Here is a 17,024-nt window from a genome sequence, read left to right as displayed (position 1 = left end):
AAAATACCGTTTTGGGTATTAGCTGTTTTGGTGTCGGTCCTGACCGAAACCCAAAATTTCGGATTTTGGTCGAAATTTAAAACCATGAATGAGTTGGCGTAATAAGCGGGATTGGCATTTTCCCAGTAAGAAGGGCCAAGGAGTAGCACAAAGCTCTGAGAGAGGGAAAGAGCTAAAAGTTACAACAAAACAATATATAGTATAACACAAATCCTGATAGAGCTCAGATCTTCATACCCTCAAACAGCATAAGACGTGCTGAGAGAAACGTAAATGTGTACAGCTGCTGAGAGCCTCTTCTAATTTGGGTTTGTATCCTATCTTAACTTTTATAGCTTCTTATCAGTTTGTGATTTTCTTGGTGGGGTTCGAATAAGAATCCCATCTTTTTTCAAGAAACGCCAATATGGGGTTCTCTCAAACTGAGAAATCTCACCCTATTCTTTCGTAAAACCAGAAATTTTGGTTGTTTTTGCCTTTCAATTAGACACTCTTGATTAACAACCATATATCAGCAATGTATCAGACAGAAAGTATTCCTCTTCTCCAAGTTCACATTTTGCCCTGCACGATCAATCAAAACTCCTTTGACCTTGCTAACGAAGTACACGGCCGCATCAACTGAGTACTTGGCCAGTTCACGCCGAGTCAACCAGGATTTACTTTGGCCGCGTTTTGACCCGCATCTGCATTCTGAAACAGTGAAGAGGACTACTATGTGCTAGATTTGCTGTCAAATAGGCCTAGAGACGGGATTCGGCGAAAATGGTCCAAAAATCAGTTAATTGAGCCTGTGCGCACAATATCACACATGCCCACTTAGTAACCATCCAAACATAAGCAGCCTATAGATGTTTCTAAGAAGAAACTAGCATAGGATTTCTTATCAAGCTTCGAGCTAGAATGCAATTCACACAGAGATTAGACCGTTTGTTTTAGATTTTCATGATAGATTTTGAGTCCAAAACCAATTCTAGGCAAAATTGGGTGTTTGTTGTCTTGTTGATTGAGTTTGGGCTCCAATCGAAGTACATTTATTGCTTAAGTGTAGCATTGATTTGACTCCAAAATTGATTTAATATTGCAAACCAAACACTCAACTTTGCAAAGAATCAGTGTTGGACTCAAAATCCAAAACAACAGGGCCTTAGGGGTCCAACTTCTTGCTTACCTACCCCTGAAAAGAATGGAGGAAAAAAAGTAAACAATTCAAATATTTTGTCTGTTGAATCATATGCGCGTGCCATCATCATCAAATTCCTTCATAGTACAATGAATCCAGTTTTTTGGATCATTCAAAGCGAATGTTGAAATTTTTTTACTCTTCGGCTGTGTTTGGCAACCGTGAATTTTTTTCCCATGGAATATTAGCTTACCCAATGGTGAGGCAGGGCGGGACTGGGAGAGACTTTAAAGGGACTGACTGAGGGGTGAGTGTAAGAAAAGGCTGAAAATAAGGAAAAGTCATTCTCCACTCAAAATATGATTTTCCCCTATTTTTTAACACTTCACATGCTCTCCTCACTCATGCGGTCATGCCCCTCTCAAGTCTCCTTCTCTCACCCTCTCCACCCCTCACCACATGATTAAACTAATGTTCCATTAAAAAAAAATTCATGGCTGTCAAACATGGCTTTCATATCTTCCTTTTCCTCTCTAAGTGAGACACAACCCTACATTCCTTGCCTAAGATGCTTCCAGAGATCCCAACATGCGCCCATCAAGCTCGCCGATTATGTAACTCAGCATCCACACATTGAGTGTTGAGCTACATCCGATTATTGGAAACTCATTGTTCTCCCCGTTCCCCTTAGTTACTCTCTCTAGGGTTAGTTTGAAGAATTTGGATCGCCTGAGATCATTTGTTCCCACTGTTCTTTTGTTATGATCTCTAAGGATAAGGATGGTTCTTTGTGCTCTTGATTGTATATCTTTCTTTTTTATATTAATAAGCTGATGGGGGATGCCTAACCCCAGCTTACCTATAAAAAAAAACAAAAGTAAGACGCGGCTTACTTGTATTGGTGTGGGTCAAAGAGAAGTAGAGAACTTTCATGAGCGTTGAGTATTAGGATGATCCTAATCTTTCAAAAAATAAACGATTTGGATCATCCAATAATGCGGGCACGGCTGAGGCTTTTTTGGGGTACTTGCAGGTACGTACAGATAGAATATACACTCTCAAAAGTATAGGAAGGGAATAAATTTTTTTAAAGGTTAAAACTATTCATTAGTTAGCCCCTACTTTGTCATGCCTCAAAGATCTTCTCATCTAGGTGATCCTAACCATTCATACTGTAGGGTGCAAATTGGATGGTTCAAAAAGTTTAAAAAACAACGGTACAAAAATCATTGCATACTCATACTTTGTGTGGAAAGGCCTATCATTTCCCTTTTCGTTTATGCATAGAAGACAAAGCAGCCTATTTTAACCTTGGCAGTAACGAGCTTCGCGTTAAAACTCTAGAATTGGTTTTAACGACGTGAAAAATGAGAAGATGAGTCTTGGATTTCTTTATTTGGATTGTAGGAATAAAAACAAAATATTGAATGGGTTGCATTTCACCTTTTTTATTTTAAAATTTGGGATTCGCGGGGCAAATTTGTGGAAAGCCATTTCGCAGCTCACTTTCACAGGAGAGGACAGATGAATTAAATGAATAAGACAAAATCTGCTAAAAAGTGAGCCTGTGTGAATGTTCTCTCGTGCAAAAGTGAGCCGCGAAATTGCCTAGCAAATCCCTTAAAATTTTATAGAATCAGATATACAAATTTATTACTAAGAGTGATAGTGCTGTGGAATTGGTTCTGGATTAGTTTCTGAAAGACTAGAATCAAAAGTCAAGTCGAAGGATCAAAAGCTTTAACTGATCATAACTTTTGATCCAACCATCGGATCTGTGAAATGTTGTTGGAAACTAGGAATTGTCTCCACAAGTAATACAACAAAAACAGGGTCGGTTCGAGTCTTAGAAGATCACGAAAAAGGTAATTTCAATGATCAAATTTCAATTTTTTAATCACGTTTACTCAGTTTTATAAATTTCTATCTTAGCAGATTTTGAGGCATTTGAATCCATTTTTTAAGGAATTTGGGTCAAATGATGAGTTCTAAGCGTGTTAGCATTTTATTTATACTTTTGGTAAATTTTATTATTTGGAGCCTTAAGCTATTTTCTTCATTCACGAGGTGGCTGGTCTGACATGCGACAGACCAGTTGTGAAATGCCCTGCTTTGGATAGGGCAAATGGACCATCAAAATTTAGCCTGATGATATTGTGGGAAGGAGGAGCCCACCTATTTGAAGACTTCAACTTTGGAATTCTTCCTATCATAAGTTTCAAAGGATCACATCGGGCAAATAACCCCAAAACATACTTCTCACGGCTGTCTAACTAGCAAGTCTCTATTCATGAAGTAATTATAGTCATAGAAGAAGCCTTGCCCTCGAAAGTGTGGCTATTTCTCTCCAACTATATACCTCACAGCATCGCAAAAGTGTGGCCATTTTTGGACTAATTAGTTGGCCCCTCTTTTTAGGGTTGGCCTACACGTGGCACATGTGGCCCGTCTTTTGTGTTGGCCATTACATTTGGATTTTTTTTAAAAAAATATCAAGGAGTTTTGAATCCAGGACCTTTGCTGCTCTTTAAATACAAGAAGCCGCGTAGGTGGATTAGTCCGAGTGGAGAGAAAAAAAAAAGGATTGAATTGCAAATCTTTTCTGGAGATATCCATTTTCCTGGAGGGACAGATAAGATCTCCCGGCACAGCTGCATCTTGATACCATTAGGAACGGGAAAAAAATTCCAAAGAATAAAAAAATTAAAAATTTTGATCTATGTCCAACGGATCACCCCTACCAAGAAAAAGTATTTTGTTTCTGTTCGACCCGTAGTCACATATGAAATAGCTGATGGTATCAATTTAGCAACGCTTTTTCCCCATGATCTATTGCAAGAAAGAGATAATGTGAAATTCCGAGTTGAAAATTATATCCTTTATAGAAATGGCAAACCAATTCGAGGAATTTATTACACAAGTATTCAACTAGTACGATCATACCATGTGAAACAACTACTTTTGGAGTAATTAGCAACAGGTTCCTGTGTTAGAATCTCACAACTCGATATTAAAAGTCTATGTGTAAGGCCAACCCCCCAAAAAAGAGGGGCCACACGTGAGGAGGAGTGTTGAAGTATAAATGATTAAATAACACCATCTCCAGCTGCTTAAGCTTTTGGATTAATTGGTTGTTTCACACAAAAGGAACCACTTCCCATAACACCCTACTTAAAGTTCCAATTTGCTACTACTCTAAGACTCCATGATGCTACAGATAAAAGCCACCTGAACCCAATCGACGTTCAACCAGCCAAAGATGATGGACCAAATCATTATAAAAACCCTTTTTGCGACGAATAGAATGATGATATATTGTCCCTCCATGCACATGGAATACCAATTAGCAAGTTAATTTTTGACGCATTATTTGATTCAAAGGAGTAAGTTTTTAATTTTGGCGCATTAATCTATTCAAATTAGTATTATTTTTTTTGTGATACCATGGGCCACATGCATGATTGAACTTTAGGCAGAGAATAAGAACAAATCAAACCTTCTTCCATGAAAAGTAGGAACGACCAACATCAACGAGCTTATGGAAGATTGATCAAACAGAGAAACCCTCATTGGTGGGCTTACGATGGAAAATAACATGAGAAACGAATCACAACAACCCAGAGAGAAAAAGAAATCTTAAGGCCATATTTGTATTTTATTTTGAGAACCGATTGTCAGTCCAGAACTGATTATATTAGACTCAAATTTACAATTAATTTTCCGCCACGTCTCTCCTTCCACTTTCTCATAACAATCAGAAATCTTTCCATTTTTATCATTAACTAACCAGAAGTGATATATTCACTCCCTTTTCCTACGCGGGACATTCCCCTCTAGTGTATTTATGACTACTCTTCTACGCTAGACTCGTAGGGATGCAACTCGGGTCAGGTTTAACCCAAACCCGTTGTCGGTAGGGGTTAGGTTCGGATTTGGGTTGACCCGACCTGCATCAAAACCTGAAATTTTAAAATTTTTTTTACCATTTTTCTGTTTTGTTATTTTTAGTACATAAAAACCTAAAGCGGAAAGATATCACCATACTCGGGTCGGGTTAGCTTTCATTGGGTTGAGAGTCAGGTCGGGTTCGGTTGACGGTTTAGACCCGACCCACGCTAGAGGGGGCTTGGGGCTGTCCCAAGTAAGAAAACAGGGCAAATATATCATTTCCCCAACTAACCTAGGCGCACGGGTCCCACTATGATGCACGGTGATGCCGCACGTGTTAAAGACAAACACGAAATCACTTTTAATTCAAAAGAAGGGTTCGCATAGACGGTACTATCCAGAGCAATTACCCTATACAAGGTTTGAATTTCTCTTTAATTTTCCAAAGTTAATCTGCTTTTGTTAGATTCTCTTTCTGTAAAACCCTATTTCTTGACGTTGTTTTTTGTCTTTTCAATTGAATATTGTTTTCTGATTTGCCCTAATCTTCTGTTGATATTCATACATCTGATTTCAAAATATGAAAATACCCTAATTTCAATTCGATATTCATATATCTGATTTCAAAATACCCTAATCTTCTGTTTCTCTCGTATATTACAATACCAGATCTGTTGAAATTTCGACTCATTAGGGTTTAATATTGATGGATTATCTTATAACATGATTCCTGAGGTTTTGTTATGCAAAACCCTAGGTTTTATAATATAAAACACTATGCAATGAACTTATTACATCATTTTATTTGCTTTAATTAGGTCGAGGGAGATTTTAGAAACTATCGTTTGAGGGAGCAGAGTTCTTCATCATAATGGCGAGAATTAAACCTCAGGCATTACTACTTCAGAGCAAAAAGAAGAAGGGTCCAACTCGAATCAGCTTGACTACTATTATTACTTGCAATTTAGTCGTTATTTTGATTGTATTGTCGTTCGTCGCGGCATACAGGCATTGGTCTCAAAGGTTGGTGAAGATCACTGTTTGATCATTATTTGATGTAAATATATGTTGTTGAAGTATAAATGATTAAATAATACCAACTCTAACAGCTTAAGCTTTTGGATTAATTGGGTATTTCTCACATGTTGATTGCCTTTAGCATATGCACGTTTTTTTGAGTTTTAATATGTTGAACTTCGCAAATACGGGAAAATTATGTTTTGAATTTGATATATCATTTCGGATTTAACAATAAATGTTTGGAGCTGTTCTATTGACTAATGGCGGTCCTATTTGCAGGTCAAAAAACGAAATGAATGGCTTCCAGAACTTTGAGGTGGGTTCATTTATATTATTTTTTGAATTATCTTTGGTTGCCTCTCAATTATATGGTGTAAATATATGTGATATTTTTTGTTTATCTAGGCAACATTTGTTAACTTTAGTACTTTCTTTTGTTAAATTGTGTTACTTTTGTGATATAGGATGTTGAAGCTTTTGGTGACTTGAAGAAATTTGATCTTCCTAGTTATGCTGTAAGTGTCTCCACATGTGTAGGTTAGCGGTAGCAAGCTTGTTTCTTGGTTCAGTGAAATATATATCTTGTTAGAGCTAGAATTTGTAGGATGCTACCTTCTGGTTTACTCGATTTTATTGGCCTGTAGAAATGACAAATTGGTATTTCGTTTGATAAATCTAAGAAGAGGAAAGTGTTCCTGAGCTAGAGCTCAGATAAGCTAGCTAGAGCTCATATAAGCTTATCTGAGCTCTAGCTCAAAAACACATGTGGGCCCACATTTTTGGGGGCATCCAAAGCATTCATTTGGAAGGCCCTTCCATGGATAGGGTGTGTACCAAAAATCAGATCGATAGGATCATCGTAACCCAATCAAAGGTGGAGGGGAAAATGGACAGGCACTGTGTGTCCATGTTTCTGCCCATTTTTTCCCTCCACAAATGGCAGGGTTAGGATGATGCCATAGGGCTGATTTTTGGTACACACCCTATCCATGGAAGGGCCTTCCAAATGAATGGTTTGGATCACCCCAAAAATGTGGGGCCACATGTGTTTTTGAGCTCTAGCTCAGATAAGCTTATCTGAGCTAGTGCTCAGGAACACTTTTCTCATCTAAGAAACATAATTTAATAATTACTTGTGGCCGATGGTAATAAGCATGCTAGTTTATTTATGCCAATTGAGTTACAGTCAAATGATGAGAGTACCCTTGACCAAGGTCAATGTTGCCCAAGTTTTACTAGAGAAGATACATGTACAAAATACTACCAAGGAGAAATTTGACTCAATTTTGAGAAGATTATTCCTAATTTAGTAGACATACAGAAAAGTACAAGCTCTGGGAAAGTGTGCATTTCTTCCATTACTAGTTCACAACTCTTCTATTTTTATTCAATAAATTATTTAACCTTTTCCTGGAGCTGCCAGTGAGTTGGCTCATAGTTTAACAAAAGTGGGCACCAGTAGTGGCTCTTTGTATGTGGGGCAACCACTACTTCTAACGTAAATTTGTATTATTTTCTTCTTTGGTAACTTCTGTTCTTTGTTAAAATATATATATATATATATATATATATATATATATATATATATATATATATATATATATATATATATATATTTAACCTTATTCGAAAGACCCTTATATCTGGAATGCTGGTTATTATGCTGCACACTAATTATGATGCAAGAATATCGTTTTGCAAAATCTATTCTGAATTTATTCAAAAAAATAAGTTTCTAAAAAGTCCAATTGTGTCTTACGATGAGATTTTGTGCAAGATAAACTCGTATCGTTTCAGAAAATTGCCATATCACTCATTGCAGTTGAAGGAAAAAAAGGAGATGGAGATTTTTAGAGAGCAAAAAGCACCTAATACCTTCTTCTATCTAAATACCAATAATAGTTGTAAATTACACTAATACCCGATTTGTAATGGTCTGATAGTAAATGACTAAATTTTCCTTAAATGGATGATAGTTCCTACTTGTACACGGGCACTAATCTCCTTTTGAAATATGAACCATTTTATCCCGTACATAATGTATTGGTTTGTTCTCCCATGGAAAACTTGGTTAAAGCCTTAAAGGACATAGATGGTGGCCAGGGTGTTGTAGTTCATATCGTTCACTGGGCAATCAAATCAAGCTTAATTTTGATTAATATTCCTTGGACAAGCTGGGACTGGCTAGTGTTGGAGTCATTAGTGATCATTTAGGGGGTGGGGGTGGGGGTGGGGGTGGGGGCTTGATTTATTCGCAGTCTGTGAACATGAAAGGTTTCGTAAGTGGATATACTATTCTCATTTTTCCAGGTTCCAATTCGACTGAGGGTGACTATCTGAATGTGATAAGATGGGAGAGTAATGTTGTAATTTGACCTCGCAGGTTAGTGGATCTGAGCAAATTCTAGATTTGCGTGTCCAATTGTTGTTGCTTTGGTGCATTTGCATTGCAAGGCTGATTCAGAGTTGTATTCTTTAGCGATGGGAAGGGTTTCTTTGGCCACTACTTTAGTCTTGCTCTTGTTTACTTGTTTCTTAAGAGAAGTTCTGTTACAACTGTAACCACTACCTCAATTGCATGAATAAAGTCCCTTTGACTTTCATAATCACACCACGAAAACGGGCATGATGCTCCAGTCTAGTCGGTGTTATGGGAATCCTGCTGTCATTGAAGTTGAGTTTCGGCTACATAAACTGTGGTCTTGGGAATTGTACTATAATAATATGGCTCTCATTACATCAATCCATCCAAACCTGTATCAAAATAGACAAATAGATTCCATCAAAGCATATCTGAATATCCGCATTTTCAGAGGCCTCAAGAATAATTCCTTTAAATTGCATTTCTAACACTAGAAAGGTTAATAGAAAAAGATTTTGCATCTCTTTCTTTCCAGATGCTTCGCACTGTGGAGGAGAAAAAAGAAGCTAGAGCCTTCATTCCACTGTTATTTCCCATTGGGTGGTGAAACCACCATTCTAGCATTACGTTTAGGTTTGTCATCCTATAATATTTCGTATTAAATATTTAAAAGAAGTCCAGTGGTAACATATCTGACGCAGGGAGCGTGAGAGCGGCAACACCAAGATGAAGATCGACACAAGAAGTGACTAAAATAATCTCGTGGGGGCTTGAAAACCCATGCCACGGTTTGGAGAAAAGCTCCAATATAACACGTGAAAGGAGCGAAGCTCCTTCACCCACGTGAAAGAGCCAATGCTCTCTTCACAAGTGATATCCTAAGAATAAACTTTATTCAAATCTCTCTTTCTTTCCTCATGCCATTACATAATATAGAGAGTCAAAGCTCAAGAATAGCAACCCTAAATACTTGCCTAACCATTATTCTTAATCTTCTAACTAAAGCAGCATAAATAAAAGCAAGAAATATCTCTAAGACAATCCTAAAATAGTAATCCCGTAATAAACACTTACCTTATCCTAAAATTGCCTATAACTTAGCCAAATCAAGTCCAAATTGCATAATCTTGGGCTCTTTAGATAGGTATTCGAAAAACCTTTCTAAAAATACCAAAATCAAGCTAAATAGACAAGTTTTGACGCCCTAAAAAATTACTGAAAATAAAATAACGAAAATAGAAGATAAAAAATAAAAGATTTGATCCAAGCCGCACATTCTGCATCAATATCACTGTATACAAAGGATTCATTTCATGCACTTGGTCTAATGCACTTCACGATACTTTGGATATTGTTGTTTCGCCAATGTGCAACTCTTAGATTCCCAGTGAACACACAATTACTACTTTGCTATTTAGGAAGTTTAAGTTTAGCATTTGACATGTTATTTGATTATTTGTACTCATTTTCTTGGCAATGCAAAGTTGGTGTTGGATGACATCTGATTCGTTGCTTTTATGCTTCTTATTATATTGAACTTTTCGTTCAGCTAATTCATCTCTTTGGAGTTTTATGTCCATCACTGTAGTTCACTTTTTTTCTGTTCTCATGATGACATATTAGATTCTAAATACCTCCAAAGGTTTGATAGCTGTTGAGCTTTACAAGGATGCTTCTCCTGAGATTGTGGACAAATTCCTCGACTTGTGGTGAGTATTGAAAACTTTAACTGACCTCTCTTTATTTGTAGCTTGTGATTACCCCCATTTCTTGTTTTTCAACTATTAGTCGACTACTTTCTCCTTCTGTACACAAGCACACATATTACTACTTTTTTTCATTAGTTCAAAACTTTATTTTCATTGATTAAATATGACTCCAAATTGTTCCCGCCACCCACCCTCCTACCTCCCACCACAAACACACACATTGTTACAGTATGAGTATTTATCCTTGCACATGGTAGGTTCTGTTTTACAGGTCCTTCTCCAGAAATATTTAATTTATATTAGTGGCATCATGTATGCTTTTGTTGAGCATGCAATATCGGGTGCTGATAAATTATCGCACTTTTCTAAAGCTCTTAACCATTAGTGTGTTTTGTAAATTTACAAAGACGATAAAAATTTATTAAGAATCAAAATAAAAATTAAACTAGTCACTGGGCTGCAAAATCCCTGAATACATTTGTGATCTATGTACACCTGATTTAGCCTACTTGTCAGCTAGATCATTAGCTCATCTGGGGCTGTGGGTAAACTCGATGTCCTGCCTTTTAACCATATCGCTGATTTCGTCTATATCTCTAGGGAGTCTCCTGGTGAATTCTCCCATGAGGCCAAGAGTTCATGTTCTAAGAATCGTTCTCAACCTTTTTTTCCCTCCAAGCAACTGAAGAAAGTGAGCAAACCGAAGTGTAGTGATCTCATCTCTTCTTAACAAGTCGTGGGCAATCAACTTGAAAATGAAAAAAAAATGCAGCCATCACTATCCCTAAAAACTCCACCAACACCCACTGGGCTGAGGTTTCCAAGGCCTGCCTTCATTAGAGTTATAAATGGATTCTAAACCACAACCCCGCCGCTACAGTTCCAACTTTCAAAGCAGTGGAGAGTTCCCTATGTCATAAAAAATAAATAATAATAATAATAATGGATAGAGAATGACACATGACCTTGGTCTTTGATGAAATGTAATGAATTACTGTGCTTACTTTTTTTGGATTGTAGCTTACCGTGCGTTCTTAGTTCATTAATTGTCTTGGTTGTGTATCATCATTCAGTACTTGTGAAATAGTACCGGTTTGATGGGTCCGAGTGCTGAAAGATTTTTGTGTTGTCTAGGTCATGGTCATACTCTTTTTTGTTTGCTCTTACTCCCCATTCTGCCGATAGAGATCTGTAGATGTTTGCTGGTATTAATATGTGTACATATTTTCTTCTTTGCCCAGGCAACAGACATCACCATGATGTGATCTAACCCATCTATGAATCATGTGTACCGAAGGTGATTGTGGCTGGTAATCCAGTTGCAATTGGATCATTGGACATCTGTAACCTGACCAGACTGTCCATGAACTGATGTACTTTTTGTGGGTGACTCCTATGCTGCCATGTAAAGAGATGAACATACAATTGGAAGCATGAACTGAACACCGAATGGACAATGAATAAATAAATAATTAGTAATTTACGTAGAGACGACTAATGCAATGCATACGAGCGAGGAGCTTCTCAAAACAGATGGGTGATGTGTCGACTCTAGTGTGACCAATGAGGGAAGGGGATAATTTACAGCCCGACACTAATGTGCATTAAATACACAAGCTAAACATGAAGCAAAATTGACACACACACACACACACACACACACACACAATCCTGATGTTGCATGTCAATGTAATGCTCGGCGTTCAAAAGCATTTATGAACATAATCCATTTATTTCAGAGTTCCTATATTTGTGTAAACCATTACCTTCTTAAAGAACCTGACAGACACCTAACCTAACTGGCGTTGCAGTCAGAAGGGATACTTCAAAGGGATGCTTTTTCATCGTGTAGTAAAGAATTTTGTAATTCAAGGTGGGGATCCACAAAAACATGGAGCTGCTGAGGATTGGACATTGAGAGGAAAACCTCATAGTCAACTTGCTCTAAGGTTTGCTGCTTGTGGCTTATATTTCTCGTTTATTTCATATTAGCTTGGAAAAACGAAACCAGTTATTGCAAATGGCTACTTTGGAACTAGAACTTCATCTATTTAGGTGGTGCTTTCTTTATTTCTGTAGTGCTAATATTAGGTGATTCCTTTTGTTTCTGATATGGATTTTTTTATTTGATATATCCAGTACAAAACATGAGGCTTTTATGCTTGGAACGTCTAAGTCTAAACGGGATACCCAAGGATTTGAGCTTTTTATTACAACTGCACCAATCCCAGACTTAAATGAAAAGCTTATTGTGTTCGGGCGGGTCCTCAAGGGGGAGGATGTTGTTCAGGTAGTTGGTGCATGTTTTTTCTATGTGTGCTTACTGTTTACCTTATTCTATGTGATGATGAATGTTGATGTTGTCAGAGGATTGCTAGTCAATTCTGCCCCAACAATTTTGTACTCTCAATTTCCTGCACATGCACATGAGGGGGCTAAGCCGGGAGACTGGATTCCCCCAGATGGTTGAACTTTCAAAAGGCAAAAATGGCGACCAGTGCATATCCGAAGGACAAAAATTGATATCAACAAGAAAATTGACTTTGTCATTTGTGCCTTAGGCAACCTTATGCCCAGTCTCTCTTAACTCATGAAATGGAGTTGTTTTCCCGGCCTAGCTCCATATTCTGGTGGCCATGGTTATGGCATTGATCTAGGGTTTCATTTTTTTTTTTTGGGGTGTGTGTGTGTGTGTGGCGACGGCGGTGCTTGGGAGACAGTCGCGCCCGCAGGGGTAGGCTCTGATTTAGATATCATGCTGCGATTAGGGTATAAGTAGAAAATACTACTTATAACTAACACCTCTCCTCAATCTTTTAACTAAAGGATGAGGAGATCGAATCTTTCACATCTCTCCTCAATCTTTTAACTAACACCTATTTATCCCATACTTTATCGGACAACTGGATATGGACACCTGATTCTGAAGGGGGCTTTACTGTAAAAAGTTTTTTCCTGAAATTAACAATGGGAGATAGACGGGACAACAAATGGAAACGCTTATGGCTACCCTATATACCCCCGAGGATATCGGCTTTTGCTTGGTTGGTTGCGTACAGATGTATCAATACTTGTGAAAGGCTTCAAAGGAGGAGTGTTCGGTTGGCAAGCAGATGTGCTCTATGTTGTAATAGCACTGAATCAATTGACCATCTGCTGTTGTTATGCCCTTACTCCTACGAGGTATGGATGGGGATTCTCAGATTCTTCGGAATGTGTTGGGTGTCCCAAATAACATTTCAGAGTTGCTCATGAACTGGACGAGAGCTTTTCATGGCTGCTTGGGGCAGAAGATGTGGAATGCTATTCCGTTAGCAATAATATGGTTTTTATGGATAGAACGTAACAACATAATTTTCAATGATCAGAGCAAGGCTCCTAGATTTTTATGCCTATCCATTATTATCGCAATTCTCACATGGGCAAGCTGTAAAGGGGGCGTACCATATTCAATATCACATATATTGCGGAATGGATTCACAGTCATGGCGGAAAAGCGGGGTGTAAAGGCCATCAAGCCGATTTGGTTACCACCGCCGGAGGGCACTCTTAAACTCAATTTTGATGGAAGCTCGATGGGAAATCCAGAACCTGCGGGGTTTGGGGGAGCAATTCGTGACTTTAATGGAACCACCATTATGACATTTTCTGGACCGGCGAGTGTATGTGATGCGAACGAGGCGGAAGCTAGAGCATTATTATTCGGGCTTCGTTGGTTTAGGAATCATAATTTGGGGCCCTTAATCGTGGAAGGTGATTCAACCAACGTCATTGCATGGGCGAGGAATCAAGGTCCTGGCCCTTGGCGGCTTGCAAACGAGATTGATGAGATACGAGATCTCATGGGTATCATACGTCCGTTGATAACGCATCGAAGGCATACAGCTAACACTCTGGCCGATCGTTTAGCGAAGGAGGGAGTGAGATTATCGGTTCCGAATGTTGTATTTAATGCTCCAGGAGCGAATCTCTTGTAATTCACTGTATTACACAGGGACATCTTTTCCCTTCTTCGTGTAATTTCCTTCCGGGAATAAAATAAACTGTTATCTTTAAAAAAAAAAAAAGTAGAAAATACTATTCTTTCATTATATGATCAGCTAGGTCATTCCATTTTGATTTTCTCCTTTAATAAACCTAGTCACATTTTCATAATTAAAAAAAACATGGGTAAGATGAGAGAGGGGGGTTAGGTAGAGATTTAATTAGAGATTTGGGGCAGGATTGTGTTCCTTTTTATTTTAGTTTTTATATTTTTAATTTAATTAAGCATAATCTGCATTGAAAGACCACTTCAGCCTTATAAACTTCATCTATTTTCACCCGACTACATTACACTTGATTCCCGAATTTTATAGTAGCCTTGTGCCTCACTAGGCATAACGTCTCCAAATTCCATGCCCATGGGATTGTTGTCCCAAAGCAAACTGTCTACTTCATCCTGTTTGATTTGTTGATCTCAACCCACAACGAGCAATTGAGGCCAGATTTGAGAGATATATGCAAGAAAAGAGCCTCGGTTTAAATTTTTTGATGTAGAGAAGTGTCGGAAAAAGACCACAACAAGGGGATTGCTGATGGTGATATTGAGGAAAGTGAGATATGTTTGTGATGCCGATTCATTGACATTAACCATTAGATTTAGGTTTTTTTTTATTGAACTATTGGACATGTGTTTTTCATTTATTACCATTTTATTTAGCCTGGATGTGAGGGACGCCCACATCAGCATGTGGCCCACCTTACCCCCTTTTTCATGCCGTACTTATCCTTTTAACACCTATCTTTTATAGCCTTTTAGTCGTAGACCACTTATATTTTATTTCCTATTGGTTAAATCCCTAAAAACTTTCTTAAAACCCTTATAATGCCTTTTCTTTTAACCTAATGGTCAAAATATACACCACCACTTAAATAACTTAACCCCTTCTAATAAATATCTTGAACACGTACAAATAGGGTTTAATTATGAAAAACGTGAAGAAATAACTTTATCCCATCTCTATCCTCTTTTCTCTTCTCTCCCCTCACCTGGTACACTTTCTCCGTTTCTCCTCCTCCCCTCACCTTCCACCATCTATCTCACCATCCCTTCCTTCTTATGTTCATCCCCCGTACTCCCTCCTTCCCTACTTTCCATCTCTTATTTTCATGGCAGATATCAGCCCCTTGCCATCTCTACTGGAGCTATCTCTCTATTTTCTTGGAGGTTACCTACATTGGATGACTAAGGCCAAGGCCCTATGCATGACACAGGTACAAATTTCTCTGACGTTCTTAAGCCTCATCCATTAGTTTTACATCATTGCCTGCCTTCACCAGCCTACCCTTATTCCCCTTAACCCTATACCCTACATTTATCCCTTACCCTTTTTCCCTTCTAGATTTCTTTGGGCCATGGTTAGGAAGTTCATTTTTATAGATCTGATTTGTTTGATAGATCTGATTAGAAGCCTATTATTATTGATTAGTGACTTTATTTTCCTGATTTATAATCTATTGTATTGGTCGAAGAATTCAAAAGCTTTGATCCTTTTTGAAAATGTAACTGTCTTTTTATTACTACTTGTTGTTTATTCTTTTATGAGAATATATGGTGCTGTTTTTACTAAAATTAGAACCTATTTACACTCCATAAGTTCCCAGAAATGATCGTCGAACCGTAGTTTTTGCACCAATTTGTGTGCAGTGAATTTTCTTTTCCATTTTTCAATTTCTTTTCACCCCGTCATTCTATTATTATATATTTGAAACACTTAAATTATTGGGAATTTATTGGATATTCACCACTACTTGTTGCCCCTTTTTGTTCTCTTGTCTTCTTTTTTTTTTTAATTTGCTCTCCTTTTCTCTATGGTAGTGATCCTAGGAATGACTATAAGACCTACTTTCTTGTGATGGGCACAATTGCTATCTATTTTTTCGGTGTACTTGTTTTATTCAACAGTGCATATAAAATTTTGCTTACAAGATTAAACAAACAAGTACCAATGCTTTTCTATGAAAATTATTTGAGGTTTTGGGTAGTGAATTTGCTCTACCTTTACACAATGTGAATACGTGCAAGTCTTCTATATAACTGCAAATAATTACAAGGATAGGGATGCTCTTGATATTCTATTCAATTTCTTGTCATAATTTTACTCCATGAGTGCTATTTATCACATACTGCAAACAGTTACGAAGAGGCTGGCTCCTCGATGTTCTGGCATCTATCATTGTAAAGTTCACGAATTCATGATGTGCCTTTCGGCCCAAAATTTCAACTATGTTCTTACTATGGGATGTTATTCAGGAAATTGAAGAGGTTGATACAGATGAACATTTCCGCCCAAAGTCACCTATAGGGATCATCAGTATCACATTGAAACGGGAGCTCTGATTTCTATTCATGCTTGTGTAAATCTTTCGATATTTGACTGCTCGTCCATTGAGAATTGATGTTGCAGAGTCTTTTTACCAAGCTTCCCACTATATCTGTGAAGTTTCCTTGGAGTCATTTTAACAGAGGAGAAGGGCTGTGTTTGGAATGGATTGAAGGGCTGTGTTCTGAGTAGAAGTAAACGTGAATGTATTATTATTCATATCTTCTTGTATTATTCTCTGATTTTTACGTCAGTTGTCATGAACTTTGGATAGAGATTCAAGCTTTGTTAATGTAAGAAGGATTTCAAATCAGCCATTTCCAACTTGTGGATTTAGTGATATTTTTTCCAGACTTTTTTGAGGTAAATCATCTTCACCATCATCTTTATTTACTTGTGTTTTTGGTCATCAGCAAGAAATGAGTAATCCCAATGAGAGGAGGTTCATTTTGACTGGAATGTAAATCTGTTGCAAATGCTAACCCGTGCAGTTTGTAATTCGCAAGGCTGAAAATAATCAATAGTTAATTTCTTTTTAATAATCTTCGGCCACAACC

General features: G+C 37.7%; 1 protein-coding gene across 1 annotated transcript; it reads left to right on the top strand.

Moving 5' to 3' along the window:
- The first annotated feature begins 5,190 nt into the window (after positions 1-5,190).
- On the top strand, positions 5,191-16,835 carry LOC143854527 (peptidyl-prolyl cis-trans isomerase CYP21-4-like). The gene is made up of 8 exons (XM_077364541.1): positions 5,191-5,431; positions 5,830-6,034; positions 6,311-6,347; positions 6,496-6,546; positions 10,017-10,102; positions 11,914-12,051; positions 12,242-12,392; positions 16,398-16,835. The coding sequence occupies exons 2-8, from the start codon at positions 5,883-5,885 to the stop codon at positions 16,482-16,484; spliced, it is 702 nt and encodes a 233-aa protein (XP_077220656.1). The 5' UTR covers positions 5,191-5,431; positions 5,830-5,882; the 3' UTR covers positions 16,485-16,835.
- Positions 16,836-17,024: the final 189 nt, after the last annotated feature.

This window comes from Tasmannia lanceolata, unplaced genomic scaffold, assembly GCF_043159265.1.
Source record: "Tasmannia lanceolata isolate RefF3 unplaced genomic scaffold, GAP_Taslan_0.1 ptg000020l, whole genome shotgun sequence".
Classification (NCBI taxonomy): domain Eukaryota; kingdom Viridiplantae; phylum Streptophyta; class Magnoliopsida; order Canellales; family Winteraceae; genus Tasmannia; species Tasmannia lanceolata.
This window is presented reverse-complemented; position numbering and strand designations above follow the sequence as displayed.